This window comes from Ornithodoros turicata, chromosome 6 (genome assembly GCF_037126465.1).
Source record: "Ornithodoros turicata isolate Travis chromosome 6, ASM3712646v1, whole genome shotgun sequence".
NCBI classification, from domain to species: Eukaryota; Metazoa; Arthropoda; class Arachnida; order Ixodida; family Argasidae; genus Ornithodoros; species Ornithodoros turicata.
This window is the reverse complement of record NC_088206.1, coordinates 63,237,986-63,263,862: the sequence shown is the minus strand read 5'-3', so window position 1 is coordinate 63,263,862 and position 25,877 is coordinate 63,237,986. Positions and strand designations below refer to the sequence as shown.

General features: G+C 45.6%; 1 protein-coding gene across 11 annotated transcripts in view; it reads left to right on the top strand.

The window, feature by feature from the left end:
* The first annotated feature begins 290 nt into the window (after positions 1-290).
* LOC135396972 (mitogen-activated protein kinase-binding protein 1-like) overlaps positions 291-25,877 on the top strand; it is a 48,931-nt gene continuing 23,344 nt past the window's right edge. For 5 of the 11 annotated variants that reach the window (XM_064628239.1, XM_064628237.1, XM_064628235.1 and 2 more), the window contains exons 1-5: positions 291-593; positions 1,666-1,715; positions 8,361-8,450; positions 25,323-25,414; positions 25,506-25,626. In XM_064628239.1, the coding sequence (XP_064484309.1) occupies positions 539-593; positions 1,666-1,715; positions 8,361-8,450; positions 25,323-25,414; positions 25,506-25,626 (408 nt within the window). In that variant the 5' untranslated portion in view covers positions 291-538. Of the gene's footprint in view, positions 594-1,665; positions 1,716-3,701; positions 3,875-8,360; positions 8,451-12,387; positions 12,613-25,322; positions 25,415-25,505; positions 25,627-25,877 lie in introns of those variants that run through there. The other 6 variants (XM_064628244.1, XM_064628238.1, XM_064628234.1 and 3 more) reach the window with 5 other exon arrangements.

The following is a 25,877-nucleotide window of genomic DNA, read 5'->3' as shown; positions in this document are numbered from 1 at the left end:
TGCAGTAGTTATTTTCATCATTGCTGGTACGTTTCTGCAATTCCTTCTGACACGCATCTTTGACACTCTTTCTATTTTTTTGTAATGAAAAGACATCAAGATGGCGAAAGTTTAGCGTTTACGCTGTTTCAAGTTTAGCGCCATATTCGCACTGCCGCCAGTGTTATTACAGTCAGTGAACGTTATCGTAGAATTTCGGCTGAATCCTGCTGCCAGCGAAATACTTCGTCTGTAAACCACACCTTTGGTTTTCAAGTTGTGAAGCCTTTGGTACAGATGGCGCCACTGTCGAAAACGAACTTTGGCGAGCGTTGATGTTCGTTTGTGATGCTCGCAGCAATCCAGAGTGTGATGTTGTCGGTCTTACCCGTGTGCTCGTGCTGGCGTGTAGTCTGATATGTCAACCGGACCCCTGTGTAAGCAATTCTGTGTGCTGCAATGCATTAACCGCTAACCAGCTGGAAATGTAACCGTCGTGCAGGCTAGGCTTAACGAACCACTTATCCCTGTGCGACCGGTTAACTAACCATACGAATTCATGACAGTCAACATTGAAGATGGAATGCTTTTAACCCACTACGCTTCCAGCAAAGGTAAACAGTGTGCTTTTGTATCCTGTTGCATTTAACGACAGAGCACTGCTTGCAAATAATGAGGAAGCAGAGAGGACAACCACGCTGAATGCAGACGTCACAAAGCTTTGAATCGTCTGCATTGAATTCCCGAGTCCAAGTCGTCTTTACTTGACATGTTACCACGATGTTAAGTCTTCGCTGCTGTGTCCTATGTAATCCTTTCACGAATAATATAAGAAGTGTATACAATGGTAGTGTCGTTTAAAACTGAACCCCAAGTATCCGTAGCGAGCTTACTAGTAAGAGCTATCTAATCAAGACCGTAACAATGCATTGATAACTAATGCCAGTTCTGCTTATTCTAACACAGAAGACATAAGAGAAATAAAAAGTGTTTGGTTGAGTGACCACTTTTACTGCATATATGCTGGGATCCTTATTGTGTTGTGTAAGATTTCCCGCCTTTATCTAACAGGTACTCTTCGAAGGAGAGATGTGACGATAACGATTATGAAGGACACGAAAGCTTTGGATATTATATTGTGTGATGCGTGCCACATTGTCTTTTTCTTTTTTTTTACGTCGTGACCTACGGACTGAAAGAGAAGAACATTGGGGGAGAGTTCATCGGGCCACGGAGAGGGCCTGTCAAATTGCTTTTGAGGCGTGATGTTCTGACAAGTGCACTGGCCTTGCCGAAGGCATAATGTGTGTCTCTTTCGTGTGGCTACGTCGTCGAGAAGTTAGATAGCATAGCAGGTGTGTCGAGGATCGAGATCTGTTGCGGATTGCCGTGAAGCGATAGCCAGCAGCAAGCATAGTTGTGTCGTTGGAACATTGAATGGGGAGAGGTACCTGGTGTACAATAGGGAACGCATGTGAAAAATGCAACACGAAAAAAGCCGATGAATTGGCGAAAACGAGGCCCCTCACTTTTATACGATTTTTCGGATCTCTGAGGATTTTTATTTTTTTCCTTTCCAAGGAGATTTTCCGGCTGAGCACTTTGTATCATATGAGCGACCGCAAACGCACAAGTGCTTCTAGTGCTGGAGATAAGATAGATATCGGCTTTTGTTCTCTTTCGTAGCAACCCCGAGGAGGAAGACGGATGTCTCGATGATGTCGAATAGTAAACGAGTAAGTAAGAGGGAAATATATATTACAAACACACGTTAGTAATATAACGTTAGTTATTAACAGTTAGTTAAATAACACGTTAGTAACCTGAAGAAGCGCAACCTACTGCACGAGACTATAAGCAGCTGATGCTCTTAACCGTCTTTGTTATTTTTGATAACACACGTTACAAAGGTTAAGCCACCTGTGAATCGGTCTATCAGTACGAGTTTAAATTGAGACGAAGAAATGACAATTTAATTGTGATCTATTTTGCAGAACCTGCGCGCTTAGAGAAACATACCCGCAGCAAACTATCGTGGCTGCCAAAATTTGAGGAAAAACTGGCCAGATTCAGCGGAAGCCGCAAGTCACTTTGCGGTGTGCTGCGTAGGCAGATTTTCTAATTATTTTAGCATACGGGTGTCAAGCGCGCTGTCACTCATGCGAGTAAAACTGCAACTGCACATAACTGCAAAAAATGGGCCGGCACTCACCTGTGTACGCTATCGTAGCACCCGGGAATGAGTTTGCATGTCCAAATTGCAGCGGCAATTATTTCGTAGAATCCGATAGTCTTCGTAAAATGATTAAACCGTAAAAAATATTAAATTCGCAAATGTCGGGGGAAATGCAAGGCTGAAATGGGAACATTTATTTCGTTCCCCCTTTGACCAGGTTACATACTATATCTTGCAGCAATTATGCTTGCAGGTACACTTGCATCTACGCGGTGTGTTCTGCTAATGTGTTGGTTTGTTGTCATTACACAATCGACCATCTTATGACCACGAATTGCACGGGAAAGCTCTACGACGTCGGTCTAATGAGATAGTTTCAACCACTTCATCTGTTTCCTGTGATGGACGCGAAGGGGGAAAAAAGTTTTGTCCATCGGAAAATGTGCGTTCCTCCCGATGGGTAAAAAAAAGCCATGCGCCAAATGACTCGATAGGAAGGTCAGCCGGCTGAATCACGGGGCTGTGTTCTGTACTTTATTTCCTCTGGCAGTAATGATGATGGAGGAGAGATTATATAGGTGGAGGGCTGGCCCCTTACTCTTCAGTGTGTGTGAATCGTTGTGCTTGTGGCTCCGGGTTTCCTGTTTGGGCTGGAGCGGTGGGCCGTTAGCAACGGATTCACTCGTCAGGGGTTTTTTTATTCAACCCGAGTAACTTACGATGTGGGTGATGACGTACTGTCACGTGGTCGGAGAATGGCTACACTAGCGGATTTTTCGTCCAGTAATAGGGAAACACGACTGAGCTGCTGCCTGGATTCGAAAAGTATTCAACGGAAAAACTGATCCCTTTACGGTGCATAACAAGGGCAATACCAATGTTTGTGTTTGGGGGGGATGAAAATGTTCTGTCCCCCCCCTCGAACTTTAAGAGCTGTGAACTGAACTATCCAGCGTTCATCAGCCCTACTAATGCACGAGACTCCTGAGAATTTGAGAACTCTCACGTCACCTTCACCTTGCTATCGGACGACCTGAAAGCGGATCAAATTTACGTCGGACGATAAACAGAGTCATGTGAGCTTCTCCTAAGTTCAACAACTTCCTGCAAACGTTAGAAGAGAGTGCCAGACACAGCACCATTTTCTGACGCCTCTGATTGTTCATTGTGGATATTGTTAACTTCTGCACTTTGTGTGCAGTTTATTCCGTTAGAACCGGCAACCTGAACGAAAACGAACGCACCGTTTTGCAGTCGGTGCTCCGTGTGCATGTCATAATTTCTTTCTAATTAAACGAGCATAGTTTTATGTTACTTTTCTCACGTACTGCACAAAAGGTCTGTGATTGTGTCAGTTGTTAATTTCTTGCATGTCTTTACGCTAGAGACGTATACGTTATGCAAACCAAGTCCCCTCCTATTAGCGTCGCGAGGGTCTTGTCGCGAGTCAACGTCAAGCGCGCGGCAGCTGTCAGCGTTCTCCGCAGCTGCAGCGAGTTGGCATATGCCCAGAACACTTCAAAAAGGCTTTCAGCTTGGTTGATATAGTCAGCCAGTACCTCTGTATGCCGGTGCGCCTTTTATCGAACCCGCCGTGCGTGTTGACGTTGTTTGGAGAGAATTGATCCGATAGCAGAGAATGTCGTGCTGCCACTGAAATGCCGGAAGCTTCCTGGTGTGGGTCCCGCCTAATTGTGGATTCTTCTCGGAAAATGAGAGGTCTGTACAGCTTTTGGGTGTGTTTTGACTATAGGATAAAATAATGGCCTGTATATGCCTTTGATTTGTCAGCATCTGCTGTCATTTGGATGAGAGAGACAGACAAGGGCTTGTTTCTGACTCCGCAGAATGTCGTAGTTGTTCTTGGTCGCTTGATGGTTCCGTACAAAACGTCCGTCCACTGACTGTTTTCCAATAACTATGTGGAATCGCCATTGTTGTGCCAGGTACTCTAAGCTGTAGAAGCTGTACTCATGTGATACTTGAAGCAGCATCTTAATTCTGATTATTGGGGGCAAACACGGGGCAAATAGTCTCTGTCCCAATCCTCGTAGTTCCAATCTTTGAAGTGCTCACGAAGGTTGAACAAGCGTTCAGCCCAGTAACGAAGGTATTGCCGAAGGGACAGTGGTACTATGTACTAAGGTACACTAAGGTATGACAATGAAAAAAAAAAAAAAAATGGCTAGGAAGCAAGCGAGCTGGTGAAGATGATGCCTAATGTAAAACCCCGAGACTAGGGAACACGAAGGGACAGAGTTTTGAGACTTCATGTTGTATCGGTCCCTTCGTGTTCCCTAGTCTCGGGGGTTTTACATTATGCAACACTAAGGTGTGGTATGGTATATGTACTAAACCCGAAAGTTGTGCAGCACATTACAGGGTTACCCAGTATTTTGTACGGTATTTCTTCCATTTCGTAAAAGAATAGATCTTTGCTGGTGGATTACATTTATATATCGCATGATTCGAGGTAACGCGTTAAATTTTAAGAATCTGATGAGACCACAGCAAACAGGGAGGACAAGATACAAACATGTTTTCTAGGTAATTTTGGCCAGAACTAATACTTTTAAAAACTCTTCACAATTAAGCATGTTAAAATAGTTGAAGATTGGAAAATCTTTGCCAGGTTTTGCAGAATCTGTGGAAGGTTTGTGGAAAGCAAATAGTACTGGGTCAATAATGTTTTGGTTGTTGTTGGGACATATGCGTTGGTTTATATTTTGTCACGCTTATTACTTCTTTTTATGCCTGCTGTAACCTCTCCTCAGTGGGCCAAAGAATAGATCCGTAGCATCAAATCAATAATTAAATGCCGCTAGCACCTCCAAATAGCCTGTAGGAACGGCAGAACGGCGAAACTTAAAAATCGTGTCTAAACATTTTCAGCTTCCATATTTGTTTCAGTTAATTATGAAAAATAAAAAAATCCTCGCTCCAATACGTTGTCAGCACCCTATGCTGCCATTTTCTTGAGCTATCATGCATGCACACGAGGTGTTTTTAATCTTTGAGATTTTTTTCCCACACACAACTGCACAAAGTTGCAATTTTATATAAAAATTTAGCGTGTATTTGTTCTTCGACCGTAGAGCTTAGCTCTTAAATGCTCCTTTTATTCATTTTATCCTCACTATAAACCCCCGTACTTTATGTTGGGTAACCCTGTACAGGAAAAAGGCGTCACGTCTCTCTTTCGATAATCTCTCTGTCGAATCCGGCGAAGTCTTCATTTCCGTCGCATCTCAGTGATATCTTTTTTCTTCATCACACGACGACCGAATTTGAGGTGTTTCGTTTCGTTTTTCCCGACGGCTCGTTTCTAACCTGTCGTCTGCTATGGGATTATCCGTCGTCTGCTTTCCTCTTTGGTCGCGTCGTCTGCTTCTCTATTTAGGCCTCTCGCCGCAGGCTCTCTTTTATGGCTACCCCTTATCGGACTTCGAAACCACAGCAATTAACTGTGGCTATCGGCAGGGTAACATGAGAGGTCCTGTTTGGCTGTCAAATCCTTATATGCCACAGTCGCACCCGGAGATCTACGGCCTGCGTTCAGGAACAATAAATCGCGGGAAAGATCGTGCTGCCCATGCGTGCGTACCCCGAGACCAAAGGTTGGCGGGCGAGTGCGCACTTGAGATGGTCCTACATATCGCGGGAGTAATAAAAAGATATCGGTAAGCAAAGAGGGGAAAGGGGAGTTATAAAGCTGAGGGAAACCAGAGCACATTTTCGATGCCCTCGTTTGCTGACCGTGACCCTTTCCCACGCTAGGGTCGAGGATGCGTTTGTAGCCATGTGGTGCAGGTATCTGGTTTGTATCTGAAGTGTTGATCAAGTTTTTGTTTTGTTAGAAATTTGCGGTGCACATGGCTTTTGCGGGGCTTGTGTTTACGGCCCCCTATGTGGTTGCTGATACGCACGGAGGTACGTAGAGGTACCCTGTACCTGGGGAAGGCGAAACAAAAACGATCTTCTTACTGTTTTCCATGGATCGTAAAAAATCCAGTAAAAAAGTAAGTATCCATCGTTATACTCTTTTGAAAGGCGCCACCTTCGCTAAAGAAACTTGTGGAGAACAAATATTTGTTCAATTCCGCTAAACCCGTCTACGCCCGTGCGGGTGTGACGGGAACAAGCAGCTGCAGTTAGCGAGCTCCTGTCAGACGTGTTTTTGTTCGGATTAGTTCTTTCTGTATTTCTGGGACAAGATTTTAGAGATGTTCTCCAAGCCCATCTCCTGAATTTTGCACTAGGTTTTCGACGGAAACATGGAGATAAAACCACTTTCATCCATTGCGCTGTCTGCAGTAATTAATGTCTCCCTCCCAATAAAAATGCACATGCCTCAGCCGTGTAGGAAAGCTGCACGATGGCATTCACGAAAAGGACATGCGAGGGTATTGCACCGCCCCGTGAAGAATCGCAGCTCCTCCGCCTGTCGAAATTGCTCCCTGCACACAATGGTTCTTCGATGCTCGATAGCGATAAGAGAGCTGTACTGGGCCCACCATGGCTCATTCGTTGATCTTTCAACCCGCATTATCCCATTGAAGAGCTTGCTCAGTTATACGTATCACGCTCTGAGGAGTTGACGTGTGCGTGCTGGGCCTTTAATCGCGTATCCACACGAGCGACACCCTTACGGGATATTCTAGTGGAAGAAAAAGCAAATTCCTCACGGGCCGGAAGTTCCGCGGCGTCTTATGTTGAGCATTCGCACGGCATCGGATTGTCGCAGGTCGCGTACCGCGCACATAGCAGACGACACTGTCGTCTGCGAAGCTTGTGGGTGAAAAGAGCGCGTAAAGATGCTAAGCGCTCGCGCTCAAGTGGAAGCGGAAATCTATGACGTTTTGCACGTCTTCTGCTAGAATATTCTGTGGAATGTCGCGCGTGCAAAAACACGGCGAGAAGGTGGTATCTCTACGTTGCTCTGTCCGTTGTTGCCGCACTCTATATGATATTCCGACTCTCCGGAATCACTTTGTTTGCGGGAGAAACGGAAGCATCTTCCTTGCTGCGGCAAAAACAGAAGTAACCTTGAGCATACGTTGTTTTGACGTCACCGCGCCTTCCTCGTGCTGACAAATAGCCTCTTGGCTTCCGCGAGTATCAAGTGAAACAATAGACGGTTGAAAATGAAACGTGGTAGTAGGTGAGGCAATTTAATAATAGGACAAACACGACACAAGCCTCACAACGCGAAGTTGCATACTTCGTGGCAGTTGAAGAATCTCATGATCTCCCACTGCTGGTGCCTTTCTTCAGCTGCCATCATTTTGGTTGAAAATGAACTGGCAATTGCTGTCGAGCGATTTGTTTTAAAAAGGGGTTACTCCGCTATTGTGCAAGGTACTTTTACCTTATTTTTCAAAGGAGAAAACAGATATTGCGCGGCACTTTACCTAAAACTGGACGCAAACTACGAATGCGAACAAAACCATGGCCCATGGTGGGCTAGATCTTACGGGGTGCTGGAGCTAATAGGGGAGTGGTTGACCAAGAATTTCGTCTTTGGGGGTGTGGTGGGCTCCGCAAGGGGGTGTATTTAAATACTTCTGACAAAATGTTGCGCAATCTCACAGAATTTGGGGGGGGGGGATCTCCTCCAGATTTTGGGAGAGCGTTAGGGGGGGGGGGGTCTGGATAAATCACTGGAATAGGGGCAATGAATTTTCTATCCCCCCACACGCCCCTAGCACCTAACCCCCCCCCCCCCCCCCCCCAAAAAAAAAGAAATATACCTGCCCAATAGGTTGTAGTGCCGGCAGATCTGGGTGGTCACCCACACTCCTTTGCTGAACTTGAACACCTCCCAGACATGAAAACCCCGCGCAGATCACTGATAAGGGCGTGGGGGGTGACAGCCGTGCATTCGTTTGTTACTCATGTCGTATATTCATATAAAATACATTCATGCACGTTATTTTTTTTTTATTCAGCGTGAACACTTTTCCCCAAGACTGTAACTTTCTTATGCAGAAATTTATTCCAAACCAACTTTTACAACCCCACGTGGTATTTTTTCACGGATAAACTTGAGTTTCTTTCTCACTGTGGTGCAACGCAGCATGTGGTACCCCCGAGTGTGGAGGACCAGAATAAATATGTGCGCACCGTGTTGCGTGTAACGCGCCAATTCTGTTCACTGGAGTATCAATGCAACTGGCTGTGTTCAACGAAGCGCTTTTTCTTCCAGATGGACCGTTCATCGACCGGCACTGTACCTCGCATAGTTCGAGCACCGGCACTGAAGCGAGGTCGAGAATTCACACCGCTATCCGAAAGGGTGAGCCAAATTTTCCTCAAGTGTTCTTGACATACATACCGACCGACGGACCGAGAGCTTGCAACGCAGGTGTTTTGGATGACTAATAGTGGAACAGCGGGTATAACAGGTGTTTGTAGCCCGCCCGCCCGCCCGATTATTATTTCTCGCGCGCGCCGTGAGGTGGCAGCACGTACTTATTAAAAGAAAACGCCATCGATGCCGCTGCTGGGTTGTGGTGCAGAGAGGAGGCACACGTTCGTCTGTGATCGCGTGTCGTCTGCCAACATTTCGCTGAGAAATTGGATGTCACTCCTATGTTGTGTTCGTCTGGCGTCTTCCCTGTCTCCGGTTATTTCTGCCAGATATTCATTGTACACATTATTACTGGAATTATTTGACCACATTGTACTCGCCCTGACCAAAGTGAAGCGCGATATTTATAGCGCACATTTAATCCGAACCGCAAACAAGGGGATCTATTTAAGGGTGTTCAACCCCCCTTTCTCGTTTGCATTAGCGAGCCGTGATTTACAATCGGGCGTTACCTGTGTCCCCTTCCTTCCTTCCTTGTCGAAGCTGTTCGTGCGTGACATTGGATTGTGAGGCAGAACCCATCCTCTCTGTTCTGCGGTTAATGAAGCAGTCAGGGAGAACACTGGCGAGAGTGGTCTACGACCTTTTTTTATCTTGTTCTTCATCGTCGCTCCGGGACGCCTGGGTGATTCCCGTTGGAGGATTCTGTAGGACCCGACTGCTCTGTTGATCATGTACTCCGTGCTGCCATGTGCGTCATATTTCCTCCCTATTGTACTACCCCTTCGAAGACCTCTTACCCGACTTATTATTGAAATTATTTTTGTTCCGTAAGTGGTAGATACAATAGTAGTATTTACCTACGACTTCACGGAAGTATTTTATTTCAGCTTCGAAGGCCTCGTTCTGCTTCCCACTGGTACTAGAGGTTTCTTTTGAGTGCTTCGAATGCCCGGAATGATGTATGAGTGCTCCTCGTGCGATGTATTCCATGCATTATAACGGCGTGTCAGCTGTAACCCACATTGGGGAAACAATTGGTTGGGTTGTTTAAAAGTGAAATGATGTTAGTTTCGCTTTTGATTGATTCAAGAGGGAGGGATCGCTAACATTATTCACCGTCTGTTGCGGTTTAACTCCGATTTGGACATGTTATGTTCTATTTTGTGTTAGAATGATGCTTATGATGTGGATTCGATCCATCAGTTGGTGCTTTGCTTTATCGTGACTCGAGGCAACAAGGTATAGAGTAAAATGCTTCCTGTAGTTTCCGTAGACGCTGCTGCGATAATTAATACCAAGGAGTGCATGAGGCAGGCAGTAAGCAGGGATATGCGAAAACGATATTTACAATTAAAGCAGGCTTGTACAAGATAATAAAAAAGAAAAAAAAAGTTGAGTGCCAGGCAAAAAAGTAGTAGGGTACAAGATACTGAACCTGGAAAAGTATTTGAGTAGTGTTTGAAATACTCACAAAAGCAAGTCGTCACTTTCAAGATACGATCAAGTTACAATTTGCGAAGAAACAAACCAACAAAAACTGTCAAACAAGTATGTAGAAACAAAGCGGAGATAAAAACTGATACCGTTCGGACACTCACTTTCCTGCGATATCTTCTTGTTGCATGTTTCCCTCTGCGGACATCTTGCCCAATGAACCTTTTTCGCAACGCTTCTGTGCATGCTGTGTGACCCTGACGGCGCCGAAGAGGGTTCCCTACATATTCAATAGATGGCGCCGGCTGTGCTTTGGCGCGCGCCGATCGTGTTTCGCTGGACAGCCGCCAGGATACGACGGGAGTGTGAAAAAGGTTCATAATGTCGCTCGCGCGGATACCCGATGCTCAGAGGAGGAGGAAAGGTCGCACAAAACAAACGTGAGCAGTCCTAGTTTAACGTGAGCTTAGTTAGAAGTATACCTGCACAAGTAGTTCACATCGCACTAGGAAATAATTTCGAATAAAAGTTTTTGAACTGGAGCCCTGGTTTTTGTTTTCTGTTTTTGTTTTTTTAAAGTAACTGTGACGCATGTGTAGCTGTAACTTAACTAGTTATACTAGTTGTGCAGAGTAACTGTCCCTGTAACTTAGTTACTTTGTTCATGTAGTAACTGTAACTTCCCGAGACTTAACGTAAGCGAGCCACCTTACGCTACACTTATTGTTGTAATCAAATGTTCTTCAAGTACTATGAACATTTATAACTGTCCTTGCTTGCTATTACTCTGTGGAACACCGTTTCTCCTGCCTGACTTGGACACAATTACCCGGGCATTCACCAACATACCCTTCAGGCCAACAGATTGTCCAGGGTATCCACTAAACTGCCCGGTTCTTCGGGCAACACCACAGCTTTTTCTCCACTTTGTCCTATCTAAAAAAAAATAAATAAATAAATAAATAAATAATAATAATAATAAGTACTATCTTACTAGAGAAGGAAGTTACTGCCAAATAGTAGTTAAGGTACTAAATACTGCCTTTTAAAAGTACCACATACATAGAGTACCCCGTACTTATAGTGTGTGATGAGCGTGTCAAGAGATGCGGAACATCTGACAAATAGCGCTTTCTGAAAGAAGTATTTTTATCTTTCTTTATTTCTTGATTTTTATTTTTACTTTTGCTTTTCGGTTCGTCATTTTGTGGTTTCTGCGAGTTGATATTGAATGGCTTCGTGCTCTATTGCGTAAAAGGGGGGAGATTTTTCCTCCTGTATTTATCTTTTGGGGCCGACAAAGATTAGTGACGCACAAATGGGAGCACGCGCACGTATCTGAGACAGGCTTAGAGCAGAAGACTTGGGGAAGCAGCATCCTGCGGGATTCTCAGCATTCTTTTGGCTGCATCGATACGGTCTTCTCCGTCGATGGGTTCCACTGATCTGCTACAGGAAAATGGCTTGTTTGGTCACAAGGAAATATGGTCTCCTCAGTGGTCTACTTTGTTCAGACTTCAGAGCGTGTCGACGTTCCCGATTGTGTCACAAAGCCGTTCTTTCTGTCAGTGTACCTGTCGGATGTGACGTCACGCCAGACATTTCTTAATCCAATGTTGCAGGTTCGGACGACCATATGGGCCTCCCTGGAGTTAAGTCTAAAATTTGCTGGGCTGTTCAGGCCCGTTGTGTACCCCATTGTTTATTCCTCTCACACACACGGACGGACAGACAGGGCATTTACCTATCTGTTTGCCAACTCCAAAGCATATGTATGTGACGTTATCCTCCATGCCCGCCTTCCAGAATACGTCTTCTGCAGCTTTTGTCCCAGAACTTACTTGTCCAAGTAAAAGTGGCTCACTGGAGTTTTTTTTTTTTTTCGTCACAACAGAACGCTGAATTGTTCATTCGGTACAATGTGCCTGTGCACCCGGAAACAATGCCAGGTAAGACTCGAGCTACACAATCCTCCACTGCCAAAGACAATGCAAGTACCGCAGCGATCTGTGCGGCGCGTATCATGTTTCAGATTCGTATCACCTGTCTTCGCTTTTCGGTGGTTCGCCCAGGAGTGCGAACAAGACAGGTATCGACACAACCATCAGCATCCGTTCAGAAAGAAAGCGTCCTGTCGTCTGCTAACTTACGCCGCGCTTGTTATGCGTCGTCTGCTGAAAGCGGACTTTCCTGTTCCTACACGACTCTTGATTTCTTTACGTAACTTGAAACTCACTGCGCGTAAACCACGCAAATAGAATCGTAGGACCCGCCTCGAGGCAATTAAGCTACTCCTTAGCGGAGAAATACATTTGCATACCAAGCAGTTGCGCATGTATGTCAGTGATATTATTGCTGTTCATATATTTTCCCTCAGCGTGAGGAGAGTCCGTTTTCTCCGCGAGAGGGCGGGAGCGGTGTGTGTGACGTCATGCTACCTCCAGGGAGAGGCACGGTGTGGAGAGGTGGATGCAGCGTGATTTTGAAGCAGACGACCAAACTGACCCGTGAGTTCGGGCGGTTTCTGCGAAACGACGACACTGTGGAATAAGAACGTGTGGGTTGTATTTTCTGACGACGAAACCATATCGACTGCAAAATGGATTTACGCTGAAAGTACCCTGTTGTGCGCGCAAACATGCCGGAGGTCGACTTCTCGTCGCTTCCAGTGCTGGAAGAGGCACCGCTGGGACCTGTCAGGTACCCCGAGGTGAGCAACGACGTGATATTTGCATCAAGGCGGCGATATTTCCTGTCTTCGGGGTGGTTTGCCTTCTAGAAAATGAACGATGACTGAAATATTTGCCATCGGTGTGTGAGAAATTCTCCTGTGGTATTCCAGTAACGTGGCTGCTGTCCAGGTGTAGGGCCAAAGGGTCCAGTGCACATTTGTAACAGGTATTTTTGTAAAGGGCGGTCAGCGCCGGTGATTCCTGTCTGTTTTTCTTTTTTCGTTTATGCGTGTGCCCTTGGGTGGGCTGTGGCGACGTTAATCCTGTTTGTAGCTGATCAGGGCGAGTTTCTGCGGTTCGCTGTTGTCACCTACGGTGAGCAATTCTCAATACCCGCCTGATATGGAAGATACGGATATAACCATCGATATAGGCAATTTGTTATCAGCCAACTGTGTTACGCGTCTCCTTTGTCAATGAGTGCAATAGTAGTACACGAGCAGTTAAGAGTCCCTGAACACTAATGGCAGGAGTCTGTACAATGCCATGCTCAAGATAATTGTAGGATACGGTACAGCATCAGGGCTTGGGGAAAACATAAGGGGGCGTGGCTTTGGAAGCTCTTATGGTAATGCTGTTGTTTTACCCGTGTCACGCATGTATGTATATTAATATTTCGTCGAAACGAGAGCGCTATATTGTATATTATGTATATTTATATATTTCTTTGCGCAAATTGCTGACCGCAAATCCTTCAGGTGGTAATGCATGCGGTTTTCCCGTAACTATATAAGCCGGTCATCAGGGTCTCGAGGGTCCATTTCAATATGCACCTGACTGAGGCCTTTTTAAAAAATTGTCCGATAGTGACGCTTTCGGAATAAGAAATTCCCACGAAGAAAATATTGATCCACATGTATATGTGTAGCTACACCCTATGCACTTGATCTTTCAATGCATTGGGTGTACCGCGAACGGCAAACCCTGGGCGCTGCGGAGCCTTACGTGCTTTCAGGGCGTCGAATCATTACGCGTGACACACATCACTGTCGTCGGTGCCCCGTGATAATTGGCAAACGCGTCCCTCGCATGGATACGCACGCTTTCCGTTGCAGACGACAGGGTGGAGCATGGGGTGGAGTGACTCTGGGAGTGGGAGTCAAAAGTGTGCCCTTTTTACTCCCACTCGAGGTAAGCCCCGTGCTTGCTCCCTGGCAGGGCAAACATCCTCTACGTATATGCACGGAGAGTGATTTGCGTAACTTCCACAGGTGGTTGAGCATGCGGCCAAATGTTTATAGAGTCGTCGGCTTCAAGGACGCGTGTCGTAGTCTGACAGCTGCGACACGGATGAAGGATAGCTAGCTCGGATCATCTCGGAGATGGGATTCCTTTTTGTGCTCGTGCTGAGAATGGAAAGGAAGGGTGCAGTTTTCGGCTTGTTTCGGCGAAGTAAGCGGCGCGTGTAATTTATCTGCGCGTCAAAAGTGGCCGTATATTCAGCCGTTGCTCGTGTTTCTTACTGGCTCAGTATGGTAATTTACTGACGTTATATACGATAAATATGACAGTAAATATGTTTTATAATACCCCCCCCCCCCCCCCTCTGTGTTAGCGTCGCGAAGCAACTCAAGCTATGATCGGCGTACAGCTATGGACAGATGGTGAGAGGACAGTAGGAAGGAGTGCGGGACAAGGGGGGTTAGTACGCGCCTTGGGCCGGCTTCAGGGTGAACTGTGCCCACATTCATTCGTCTGGAAAGTCTTCGGATATAATAACTTCTCATAAATTGTTAACATCACGAGCTAACGGAACGTGTTCTGCGTTCAGTTGAGCACAATAGTTAGTTACATTTCGAAAATCAACTAACTTAATTATATATCTTACGTATACTATACCGCCACTTTCTCCAGCCGCACGCTTTTGAACCCACCAAGATGAACCCAAAGTACCACTTACAAAACGCAGCACTGATCTGACGAGACAAGGAAAGTCTGACAGAAAAAAAGAAAGGAAAAAAAAGGGCTGGGCGTGCATCCCCTTGGGTCGCCTCCGTTCGGCGTCTGCTCACGCACTGCGTGGGTCCCTCACTTGACGCTCGCCAGATGCCAACAACCCTTTCGTCTGATTGAAAAGCGAAACTGATTTACATTCACCCGCAGGATATATACCAGTCTTCCTTCCCTGTCCCCCCCATATCACATTCACCGTTATGCTACATCGAATGGAAGAGCAATTGACCGTCCGATGAGCCCGTTTCGACATACGGCTTCAGGGTGCCAGTGCACTTTTCGCTTTCGTACAGCGACGAAGAGAGGCTGGGTGCGCAGACGTTCACGGAGAGGGTAGCGATGAATATTTATTTAACCGGGGGATGAGGCAGAAGCGTGAGGTCATCCCTCCAGCGGTAGCTATTGTTTTATAATGATCCGTCGGTCTGCGTAATAACTGTACCACCAGTTGCAGCACGCTACTTGAAGTTTGTCGGAGACGGCCGCGTGCTGAAGCAGAATGTACCGTGCCACGAGGTTACTGACGTCTTCGGTGGGGAGTCGAACCCGCGACCTTGCAATCTGTGCACGGAGGGGGTAGTCAGAAAATGCAAACGGCTAGCAGCATCCGATTTTACAGAACTAAAACTACCTAGATGCTTCTAACCGTTTGAATATTATTCTGGCTATGTGTGTGTTAACGCCAATCATTGTGCGGGAGCGATGTGTATAGAGATGCAAAATTTCCGGAAAATTTTGAATCGCTCGAAAAAAACTGTTCTGTCCTTGTTTTTTTTTTTCGGAAAATTGGAGAAAATGAAAAAACAAGGGGTAACTGCTGAGTCGAAGCATTGCCGGCCAAGCCACAGCATAACAGTTGGTGGTGTTTGGCGGATTCGAGGCACCTAAGGCACTGTTGGCGGGTTGGAACGCATCAAAGGCACGAAAAGTTACATTTTCGAATTTTCTCGCCTGGAAGTTTTGAGCTTTTTTTCCGGAGACGAGGAAAAAAACTGAAAAAATAACTTATTTTTTCCAAAAATTTCCGGGTTTTTTTTTCCCGGGGCTTCACATCTCTAGATGTGTACCATGCGTGCCTTGATCACAGTTGTCTCGCGACGTAACGCCCCAAATTATTAATTGTACAATATACCATACTTGAAGGCTTCGGTATTGTGTTAAAATACAAGGCGACAGAGAAAGTTTTTTTCTTGTTTCCATCATCCCCTCATAGGCCCGTTCAGCAAAAGTCAAAAATCCCCGTGTACGATAGTGTAGCGCAGGTTCTTTACAACCGTACAAGTTCCCGCTGAGTTCAAGTCAGTATTTTTTCTCAATAACATCGTGATCGCCACGAAATGACTGCGCAATTGGAGGATTAATTATAGAGATGGGAGGAATCCAGAATTTTCCGAATCCGAATCCAAGGAAGGTTCTGCGAATCCACGAATCTTACGAATCCTTTCTTTAAAAAGAGTTTAAAAAGGATATTAAAAAAACTTCTATACTGAAAAGTGTTTCGAAGCAGAATATGATACTTTTGTTTGATGAAAAACAAATTAAATAACAGTTCATTTTCGGGAGAAGATATACCCATATAGTTCTTCGTAAACTTAATTTATTTACCATGTTGTTCATCGACTACAAGAAATACATAAATTCTCGATTGTGAATTATTTCCATAAAACTAAGTCACAATGAAAAGAAAAAAAAAAGAAATGTTACTTTTAAACTTGGAATGTAACAGTTCCCACCTGAACTCTTTCAGTCCAGAGCAATGTAAGCAAACAAAGAAACGCCCGTCGGCCAATGGGACTTCCGGCGGACTCGGGAGGCGCCAATTTTAAAAACACAAACAAACAAACAAACGTGGTTGGTGGATTCGAAAGATTCGATTCGCCGTTTTGGGCAGTGGGATTCGGATTCGCGGATTCAATTGGCACATCTCTAATTGATCGGTCCCCTTGGGACTAACATTATTGACAATTAATAAAACATAAATTAGTTTAGGTACTCCGTCGCCCCCCACCCTTCCGTACATTGTAAAAAGGACAGCTTGAGCCGCCTGCCTAATAATCCTGCTTCCTCGTAGCTCGGTCAATCTCACCGTGTCCCTCCCTCAGCGCAACGCAGCGTAGTCCGGCGGAGCATGACGCTCCATGTTCGGACATTTTCACGCTTGGCATGCTGGGAAATCATCTGCCACATGCACTTCCTTCTGGCATTCCCATCCGCTTTCCCTCGGTAGCCCGTGTGGCTCATTCTTAAAATTACTAAATGAGTGCAAAGACAGCTAAATTTCGCGGGAAAGTTAGAAAGAAAAAAAGTTTTGGAAGCGGGAAGCTTTCGAGCGGAATTATTCGCGTTGTGAACAGCGCCTCTCCGCGTCAGCGACGAGGTTTAAATAGCTCAATTTTCCGTAATTGCGCCTACCAATAAGACCGACTTTGTGCACTGCGGAGCTCAACATCTTACAATAATTTCAGACAAGAGTGCAACGTATTTTTTGTTTTTCCTCAAAAATTCCTCAGTTGTACGCCGCTGTAAATTTGGGTGATGGATCAGGTTTTACTCCGAGGTGTTTCACAACTCAGTGACTCGCCGCAGCCACGCATATTCTTCAACGAAACGAAACGAAACAATAGAAACGACACACACAAAGGGACGAGCTAAGTCGGTCCCATATTCAGGGAATATGGTAAACTTAGGAAAACGTGCTCTGTTCGTCGCATAAATAAAGTTTTAATAATAATAAATTAATTTAATAAATTTTAATGATATATGAATGCAATAAATTTTAATAATAATACATGAATGTAAGAAATTTTAATAAATAAAAAATTACTGCTTTATAGCAGTAAATTAGGTGACACAAAATGGTGTATATAGGAGGCAGACGAACTCTTTCTGCGTGTATTGATTTTTAAGATATGTTTTTCTGGCGCATAATGAGATTAGAATTCGCGTTTTCAGGAACTTTTATTTTTAGCAATCATACACACGAGAAGTTCGTGAAATGCGTTTTATTTTTATTTTATTTTATTTTTTTTGTAATATGCTGAGCGCTGCAGAAAAGGCCCACACCAGAAACCTAGCTAACCCCCATTAAGCGATAGAAATCACCAATTAATATCTACCAGCGAAGACGTGTTACATGCAGATTGAACTATTCCTTGTGTCTGTACACGATCTTAAAATTGTATTGAATTTTAAATTGTATGGTGAAAATAGCGGGGGTTAAATGTTGTCGCGCCCGCAAACCATAACATTCCGTTACGCTCCATATCTACCTCTGCATCGGCCTCTGGATGACATCGAAGGCCTTCTGGTGACAACCGTATAGATCCATTTAAAATATGCTCTCGCACATATTCTATACCACGCAGAACCCCTCCGTGCGGAAAAGCTTTCCGAGGCACAGGTACATCGCCAACGGAGGCGAACATTTTGGAGAGTGCTCCGTGGGCAGCAGAAAAATGCGTCGAGGAATGTAAAATATATGGTCTGCGTGACGTCATCGGTTACTTGCTCTCGTGACGCGTGCAAGTTATGAATGTACACTGGACTTTTAAAGGATGGCTCGTCATTTGAAGACTCTTCACCAGACGCAGTAAATCATGTACCCTTTAGCGCCACGTTGTAAAAAGAAAAAACAAATGAAAAAAATGGAGGTCGTTCGTGGTAGTGCCCCGGGGGGTGCGGACCATTAAGTGACAGTGATTGCTCCTTGATAATTGCATCTCCTTATAAAGAGGGGGCTTTCGTTGAAAGGGAGCGAGGAGGTTGCGTCTGATCATCGTACATGTGATCGTTATTGGACCTGCTTGCCTTGGCAAAGACCTGTTGACGGATTTAATGCACGGTGGTCTATCTCTGTCTCTATTGAAGAGCGTGATAGTTTGCCAAGTGTACATAAAGTACGGGTGGCCAGAAAATTTAACGGGGCTCTGTAACAGGTGTGCGAAACGCAGAAGGACGTGGAAGTCGGAGGTTTCTTCTCTGAGGCTTGAAAATGTTCGCACTTGTGAACTTGCCTTCAAGTTCATAGCATGCTGTATGCATAGCGTCAAGTTCACAGCGTGCTGTGTGCAGTAATCGAGGCACTTGGAGAGACCGACACAAGTCCAGGGGTGCAAGGTGTTGCTGCAGTTATTTTATAAAATTAGGGGTCTATCGTAGATGGCACAGATCTCCATGGTAACAGTTCTGAAATCACCTTATCCATTTGAAGAAGCAGACATCACGTTGCTTATCTTTCATTTGACACCTTCCTTTATCCTATCGTTTTCCTTGAGCCTTTCGGGTGTGCGAAAACTTCCTAATGCCCCGCCCAAGGCGGTGTTCCTCTTTTTCTCTTTTTTTTTTTAATTTCTGTTTCGTGTTCTTCTATTTCTCATATCACCTGGCAATGTTTTGTTCGTCTTCCATCGATGAGGAAGGAGGAGTCTTCATACTTTCGACGCGTTGTGTCCACTACTCCGTAACATCCCGAACACACAAACGCCAACACGAGGGTGTCAATCACGAACAACGTTTCCTTGTTCATCAACCCGCTTCGCTCTCCAGTTCTTTCATATTTATCGAGGAAGAAAGAAATAAGGTCTTCGGTCCCTTCTCTCAATCCAGAAAGTCGATCTCTATCGTTTTCATTCTTTCCCGTGCGTAAACAAACACCCTGGCTGGCGTATATCACTTCGAAGAAAGCAAGAAAAAAAAGGGGGGAGGTTTCCTAAGGCCGTTGCTTGTGTCTTCTTCCATTGTTCGGGTCTTCGCCTTATACATAGTATACCTATAGCTGACTTCCATCGATGCAGGGATTGTTGAATTTAAAGCGACAGCTGGCATCGGCGCGGCGACTTCGAACTCGAATTCGAAAAGTAAGCACGGGATCAGTATTCGTTGATATCGTAGTCATGCTCAGTGAACATGTAGGTGAAGCAGCTCAACGACAAAGGACTACTTCGACACAAAGGACAAAGGAGTCCTTTGCCCTTGTCCTCTAGCTACTCACTCACATGCAAGGGTACCAACTACCTCCGTTTCCAAATGTTGATGATATGCTCGTGCTCAGCAGTAAAGTTAAGTCGCACGTGCACTTATTAGAGCAGTAGGGACAACGCCACTTTTGTCCCATAGAAACTCAAATTAATCAATCAGTTCATGCTTTCTTGTTTCAAGCTTCAGTATAAGCGGTGTCTTCGTTCCAGTTTTACAATTTGCGGGAACGCGCTTCGAGATTAAATTGCGATTCTTAACTGTCCCATGTTATTTCCGTCAGTAAAACGAATGATGTTATTGACCATATCACCAATGGGTAATCTTTCAAACGTTGCCTTCGACCCATTTTCAAACTCTGCTTCACATAAATCTTGGCATTTACCTTTTGGAAGAGGAACAACGGGCGAAATTACTTCCCGCAGTACATCCCCCGAGTGGACGTGAAATATGTGTTTGTGTGTCTCCTCGATCCAAGTTCACGTCTTCATATGGTACCCGTTCATGAATATAACGCACGGTGTTTCGTAATAAGGTTCCCATTTATGGGTCGATTGTTGCAGCATCGGCGCAGCCTTGTATCTAATGGATGCCCGGGAGCGGTTAAGTCGTTTATCGGACGGAATCCATTCGCCTGCCGCCCTGAATTGTTTCTTTATAGTCGGTTCTTTTTTGCTTCCTTTTTTTATAGAAAGTCCAGTTATATGTGCCACTTACATTCTGTTCGATAACCCCTGCTGCAAAAATGTTTCACGGATGTATAAAAATAACGCCCATTATTTACAGAATAAATTAACAGAATACCTGGGGAGCCAAGGTCGACAGGGAGGTGGTGGAATAAAAAAAAACAAAAACAGAATAGATACAATTAAAATTATTAAACTATATTATGTGTTTCGATGGCTGCGAATTACATAGCGGTTTGTCCCTAGATCGCAATTACCTACTCCCCATTTTAGTCCCTTGACATTGAAATTTGCTCCCCAATACTGTGAGTAGTCCGTAAACATTGCACAATCTTCCTCGCACTCAGTCCCAAAAAGGAGCAAAGGTCCCAAAGGGTTGTTGCAGTGTACCTAGTCCTAATAAGACAATATTTACGTCTGCAAGCTATGTCTACCTCTTCCGGGCTGCTCACGGACAAAGGAGAGCCCGTTGTCTTGAGCTGCGATTTCTTTATTCTCGAACAAAACGTAGATTAACGTTGAAAGTCCCGTGGAAGTCGACGTCGTCTCTCTGTTACTATTCACTGTCAGTTCGTGAGCTTTAATATCTTGCCCGAAACATAAAGATACGTTTCACGATGTTGACACATTGCGTGCTGTAAACACATTTCCTCCAAGGCTTTTCCTCGCCCACGCACGCTTTTCGATTAGCATATCCTCTCTCTCTCTCTCTCGCACACGTACACTGTCACAGGTGGCCGTGTCTGCAATTTACTTTTTCTCAACTGATGAATGTATGTTGTCGCCTCGATAGATTGAGGAATTGGAATGCACCTTATGTGGGTAGCTATACGATTGAGAGAGGAGGATTAAAAGCGATGACCGATGGAGTTGTAGGCATTTCGCAATGCGCGGCCTTGCGAATATGAAAGCGGCAAAGAAGAACTAACCTTGTACATGCTTCCTCGTGTCGTCTGCTTGTGTGGCAAGGAAAGTGCATTTGGCAAGTTCCTGCATCCGCATGTGGGTTTAAAGGTGATTCGTTTGAATATTGCACACTTAGTAAGATGCCGAATCTATTTTATGTCTTTTTAATCTAACAGTAAAGGCGCTGTAACAAGGTTGTCGCAACAAACCACGACCTACTACATTATAGCGACCATGTCATACGGACCCCTTCTCAGCGCCGCATTCGGAGGCTAGCGGTGGCGCTACTCATCGGCCCAGCTATTGCTTCCTCAATTTCTACAGTACTCTGTACTTTAGCTTACCTTAGTATTCTTGTACAGGCGGTGGATGTCCCGCGAGAGATGCTTCCTTATAAATTATCATCATTCTACGCGTTTTCATCGGAACTGTTGCTGTCGTCTGCAACGGTAATCGTGCGTCCGCTTGTGCGCGTTCAGAATTCAAATTTCCATTGTCCAATCATATGCAGACATCGCAAGCCGATGCGTAGCGCCCCTAGCGTATCGTGCGGACGGGCTCCTCATTGGGTGTGCCGATTATGACATGGTCGCTATAATCAAGTAGGTCGTGTAACAAACATCATATACAGCTTTCTGGGACATACTGTAGAAGTAGCAATGTGCCGTCATGTGTTGTCTGGCTTTTGTTGGTGACTCTTTGTGGCAGAAGAGACTAGCGACTTGGTGGCATCGTAGACACCCGTCCTACGGAATTTAGGGACGTCCTGGAGACGTGCGAGAGACGTCAGATAAGTGTCGCCGTCTGCAGAAATTTCATATTTTCAAAACACGTTAAAGGACCCTCAAGTCGTTCATGCTCACAACTGACTCGTGACGTAAAAGCTGGAATAATTATTGCTATTTATTCGTTGACTGACACAACAAGCTTCCAGGATCGCGTTCCTTGAGGCCCCCGGCCGCCATATCGCAAGTTATGATCTTCGCTACCGCACCGAAAACTTAACTGCTGCCGATGTGCGCGCTTCTGACCTGAAATCGTATCGCAACGTCGTGCGTGCCGTCTCTGACACTTTCCGATTGTATACATGTTTCGGAAGTCTCTACCGTGCGAGCCGCGTGACACTATTGTCACGACGGCATGCGTTGGCTGATAAAGGCTTGCAGAGCGTTAACGTCCGCGTACGAACCGAAAGAAGTAACAGCCACAATATACGATACTTTAATCACAATGCGGAGTCACGTTTTTTTCCACAACCCCGTTCTCAGGCGCCGGCGCAAAAAGCTCCTGGACGAATAGTCGAGAATGTTGGTTTTTAGTTTAGTTCTACAGTTCAGTCGTCGTTGTGGACCAGGTGCGTGAGAAATTTGTTGAGGAGATGGTGGTGACTCCCTCTATTCGAGTCCTGGTCGACGGTTGTGGAATGTCCCGGCGAGCTGGATATGCTGGGGACTTTCTCGTCGTCGTACCCCTAGTACCCCTTTACCTTATTATCAGGCTTTTGCTCCTCTTTTTTGTTGTTGTTTCTTGGCCTGGTGTTCTCAGTGCGCGATATTGTAACTTCGACCATTGAGTGACGATGGTACGTCGGCCTCAAATCCACAGAATTGTGTGGGGGTGAGCAAAATCGTGATACAATGACAAAAGAACATTTTGTGCAAAATATTTTCGATGCTTAAACCAACCGTGCAATCGACCGCCAGCTGTTCAGAGTGCAGCTACTGAATCGTGCAAGATGTGTGGAAAAGCTTGCACAGGCGTTCGTGTCCCTTCATTGTTATGCAAGGCAGCAGGTGCCCTTGCTATCCAGTTTCTTCAGGCGACAATGGAATCGTACGATTGTAGGCGGCCGCACTGCGCTCACACATGGACCATTTTCAGCGAGCCGAGCCGCTTCACACTGTGCGGTGCAGGCGCCTCTCGCTTTCCGGCTCAGTGGTTTCCTATGCTCCAGATAGCGCGAAATCATTCAAAGAGTGACCGATTTGTCTACCCTTTTTACGACGTACAAAATAAGCGCTTTTTTTAACGCTCTTTTGCCGCTTCAGACCTCTCCCAAAGGAAACCTCGGCTGTGCAGAGAGGTAGAGACCTTCCGGTATTGTTTGTATATTTGACGATTGGTGGAGCTGTCATGCGTTTTTCTTTGTTTTTGTTTTTTTCTCATCACCTGAAACATATGATAATCTTGGTGGCGTTTTATCGCTGAGCGGTCTCCCTGCCAAAATGGCAGCATGCTGCGTGGGAAGTTGGTGGAGCATATGAGAAAGCAGACGACACGGTCGCTTTTCTCTTGCTGATAAAACGCTTCTCGCGATCGCGCTTTTCTCGCTGCTTTCGTTTTCAGGAAGAAGGAGGTGCTTTCATTCGGTATGCGACTTACAACACGGCATCGTCGTGTACTCTTCCTTTCTCACACAATGGGCGACGTTTAATTGTCGTCTGCCGAAATTAAACGAAGCAGACGACAGTGCCCCGGACGTGGCGGCCATTGTTGTGAACTTCCTTTATTTTCTCCTCTCTTGCTCTACATCTTTGGCCTTCCGCTGCACCTGCGGTGCCATTATTACGTGTAGTAACGATGTCCGTTGGTCACGTAAATGACGTAGCCAATTTTTCTTTCTCTCGACCTTTCCCTGGACATTGCGGTAGTCATCACTGAGCGTCTCTTGGGCCTTCGTGGCCACGTTGGCGTCTAGCAGTCTAGTCAACATTTTACCCATGCAGCGGTATAAACGGTTGATTGCGCTTTCGGGACGTCAGGTTGTGCTATACTGTTCGTTAGGGCTGTTCCTGCCGGTTGTCTCTGGAGGTTCGTACTGCTCATTCCAGCAACAAAAACGGAGGAGGAGCACACGAAACCAAATAAAATGCACGGTTCACTTCATCCGATCGTCTCAGATGCGACCTTGACGACCTCACGGGAATTTTAAGCGTTTCCTGAGAATCCTACTTCGTCGCTCAACCAGGAAGTGTATAACTCCGTCCGAAGATGGACATCGACGAGGCCCTCGACGGGATGCGCGTGGCCCCCCCGTGAACCCTAGAACGTGACCCCACACGCGCGGTGATGCTTTCCTCCCTTCGGACACGGCGTTCGTGTTTGCGTGGGCGTGTCTTATGGGTGTGTTCAGAGAGGGGCAAGGAGAGAACGTTGATGGCTTTGTCCCCCCCACTAGAGAAAGTGGAGGCCAGAAGGCAGGTGTGGGACTTGAAAAATTGCACTGTAGAGAAATTTGTTTCAATTAAGAGAGCTTTGTCCTATGCGTGTCTCTTCTCCCACACTGGCATGGGTGGATTGTTGGCGTCAGAATGATATTTCATACCGCGTGTCGGCGTTATAGTTGAATTCCTGCCTTTGGGCTTGCATTTGGTCGCCTTTCTTAATTGTATCCGTATGTAAATATAATTACTCGCCTCGTGCTGGGCAGGGTGCCAACGGTGACAGTAGTACATAGGAAGAACTGCACCCATGGCGAACAATGTCATTGCACCTTTTAAAGCACCTGACACCCATCTCTGTGACAGTTTTAATTTTAATTTCATTAGCAGGTTTAGTGCATTAAAACATTGAGATGAATTGTGGCACTGCGCAAAATTTGTTCCTGGCTTTTGCAGCCGCATGTTCGTCTATGATGTCATCGAGATCGAAGTTTTTCACGCTCGTTCTTTCCAAGCAGCGTTTCTCCAGCGCCCCCTCGAGTGGCGCCCAGGGCAAATGTTCCCACTTGCCACACGTTAGATAAGCCTCTGACCATGCCATGCCCCTCAAAATGCATGTTGTTGTGCCATGCGCAGTGGCGGTTCCAAAGGGGGGGAGGGGCGATCGCCCATGTTTCATATTATGACCATGGACATCCATGGACCAGGCATGGATCCATCCATGGATCCATCCAAACCATGATCCATGTTTCATTTCATGTTTCATTTCATGATCGCGCTCCCAAATGTCAGCTTATACTTTGGATTTCCCTCTCCCCCTCCCCCACTACGCGCTCCGACAAAGAACCCCCCCCCCCCCCCCAAACTGAGGATCTGGATACGCCCCTGGCTATGCGTCTCAATAATCATTGAGTCTCACACGTGTGGCTCGACTGGTGAATAAAAGAATTAAAAGTAAAAGAATAAAAGTTGCAAATATATTCTAAGAATTTTTTTTCTTCTTTTCAGGTAAAATTAGAAAAGGTCCTTGGTCTCACGGTCACCAGCAATGCTGCTCTCGACTGTGATTCAGCCACTGGGGTGGTGGCCTACCCTGCAGGGTAACCATGCACAGCTCTTACTTCGTCAAACACGCGCCAACACTTTGTTGTGGTGAAATGGGCTTAAATGGTACATGTTTTTGCTCCCTAGGTGCGTTGTAGTACTCTATAACACTAGGAAAAATAAACAACAATATATACTCAATGCATCGAAGAAGACCATCACGTCACTCGCCTTCTCCTGGGATGGGAAGTACCTGGCTACGGGAGAGGTAAGTATAGCTGGTGCAAACTCCCAGAAAACATTTTTAACAAATAAATCGATAATCTATGCGTGTCACACGCACCAACTTGAAATGTAATTCAGGCCATTTTACACACTAAATTTTCATCTTATCATACTTAACCTCATGACCTACTGGAGCGTATACCAAGCATGTCATATTATGCAACTCATATGGTGTGTCCTACAGTCACTATATAAGCTTACATAATGTAAGCTTATGTAGTGACTGTAGTGTGT